The sequence below is a fragment of the Haematobia irritans genome, chromosome 5 (assembly GCF_050003625.1).
Source record: "Haematobia irritans isolate KBUSLIRL chromosome 5, ASM5000362v1, whole genome shotgun sequence".
Taxonomy (NCBI): Eukaryota; Metazoa; Arthropoda; class Insecta; order Diptera; family Muscidae; genus Haematobia; species Haematobia irritans.
In genome coordinates this window covers 131,990,658-131,992,928 of record NC_134401.1, presented here as the reverse complement: position 1 = coordinate 131,992,928, position 2,271 = coordinate 131,990,658, and the positions used below count along the sequence as shown (strand labels likewise).

At 35.9% G+C, this 2,271-nt stretch overlaps 1 protein-coding gene across 1 annotated transcript; it reads right to left on the bottom strand.

The window, feature by feature from the left end:
• Window positions 1–602: 602 nt before the first annotated feature.
• LOC142238632 (cilia- and flagella-associated protein 298) lies at window positions 603–1,705 on the bottom strand. Its single transcript, XM_075310323.1, has one exon. It carries the CDS (start codon window positions 1,609–1,611, stop codon window positions 739–741), a length of 873 nt encoding a protein of 290 aa, XP_075166438.1. The 5' UTR covers window positions 1,612–1,705; the 3' UTR covers window positions 603–738.
• Window positions 1,706–2,271: the final 566 nt, after the last annotated feature.

Sequence of the window (2,271 nt, the reverse complement as noted above, 5' to 3'; positions counted from 1 at the left end):
TGGAGCATTTTGCAGAGTAAGGATGACACTAAAAACTATGATAGTGTCTATTATCTCAAGACGGCGCTTCGCCGGAAATGGTTGAAGATACCGCAGATCCACTTTTGTACAGTGTGTGATGGTTTTGTCGGTCGTTTACAGCTCACAATTCGTGACAAAGGTATCCAATTCGATCAATTTTGAACCTTTTATCCATATATTTTCTTTTTTAATGGCATGCAGGATAAAAAGAAATCCAAATAAATATCACGGTTTATTATTGAAGAAGTGGCACAACTTGAGCAAAAAGTGGCATAAAAATATCAAAATTACATGAACACAGTGGCAAATTTGCCACTAAACACAATGGTAACAATTACACTGAATTGTCGTGGAAGGTTCGGTCGTCCGGTTTTCGGTAAAACCTGTGTCCAATAATACCTCCAATGTCTCTTAACTAGGTTCAAAATGACACTCAATGTTTGTAGTGCAGCGTACCGGAGTGAAAAGTGTAGATTCTGATGCCACACTAAGCCTTCAAGTCGTACCAAAAAATAAAATTCTAAAGCCACAAAACTGGGACAAATTTCATTGAATATTTGTAAAAAAAAAAATAGTGCAAAAAAATTTTTTATTTTTCTTATTTATTTTCACTAAAATTAGGGACAAACAAAATTATTCTAATTGTTTATTTTTACTAAAATTATTTTCATTTCGTTAAAAAAAACATCCATATCCTGAAAACTTTGCTTCTCCTCTTCATCCTAAACGAAAGCGAACATTCTCCAAACCATGCACCTGACGTTTCATACTGCCACCATCTGCCCAACTGGAATTCAAATAATGATCATCTTCATCCAATTCCAATTTCTTTAATTCCTCCTGACGACGATAGGCATCGGCCATCATACGTTTGCGTAAGTCATCGGTTATGACTGGCTCCCGTGAAGGGGGTCCTTCACCATGGCGATTTAATTTGACCACCACTTTAGTTTTATCATGGCGACCCACGAAATCGGCCAATTTTTTATCATTCAAAATTAAACGTCCAGCAAACCATAGTTGAGCCTGCGAGGGCTCAATAACTTCTTTGGACGCCTGGGTACCAGTTAAATCTTCGGTATTACTGAATTCCATGCGTATAACATCATGAGGTGGTAATTGCATTGGGTAGACAATGGTCACAGCTCCCTTCAGAAGATTTAAAGCTTCAGAGACGATTTTCTGAGTTAGAGGAGTTTTGGCAGCCACCAATTTCTTGTCAATCATAGCTTTGGCATCCACTATGGCTTTACGTAAAACTTCTTGCATTTTCTCTTTAGGCTGTTGGCCATTTCTTCGTCCTATGGGATCTTTGTTGTAGATAAATCCTCCCGATGGTATACACTTCTCAGCCCAAACATCTTTCAATTTTAATTCCTCAACTTGTTCATCGGTTAATCCCATCATTTCTGGTGGCATCATAGTTCCATGAGAGGCTAACTCTTCCATTTCCATACAAATGCGTTCGATTTTAAGGCGCCCATTGTAGATGGCTGTTATATCCTGGATAACCGTATTGGTGTTCTCATTTACAGTTGTTTCATAAAGAAAGAGATTTTCATCACCACGTTTCACTTGTAAAATTACCATTTTGATGGTACGGAAAATAAACCCTCGGTTTTAATCGATGATGGAAAGTTATTTGAATTTAATGACAAATGAAATGAAATTGATAGAAATTTCAATGAAAATAAATTTGAAGCTATTGGATAAACAAACGAATGTAACATAGTTACGTGTTAGTTCCCAAGGTAACACTTGTTTGTAAAATTCAGTGTTTGGTAGTGTCTAGAAACTGCAATCAAGCAAAAGTTGACTTGGATTTAAACATTCTGTCGGGACCTAACGAATGGCAGCATTCGGCTGGCAAGAGCTTTTGGTTGTACGTGCAAACTAAGTAAGGAGGAAAATATTCTTGATTGCATGAAGAGCAATGCGTTTTACTCTAAATGCGTTTTACTCATGAGGCTAAAGATTAAATGTCTTTAAAATACAAATGTTGTCCTTGTGCAAAAACCGATTAAGGATAAAACATCCTAATAGTTAAGTGATTCGACTTAAAATTTAAAGACGATTTCATCTTTGCTTCAAAAATTTTTTTCATTAACTTTACGACACAAATTTTGTAAATTTGCGTCCCTCCATTAAAGTCGCATGTCTTTGAACTGAGGCTAATTTTCCTTAAAGTAAAGAAACACATTTTTGATTTAAAGAAATTGTCCTTAAATTAACTGAAATATTGAAACTTTA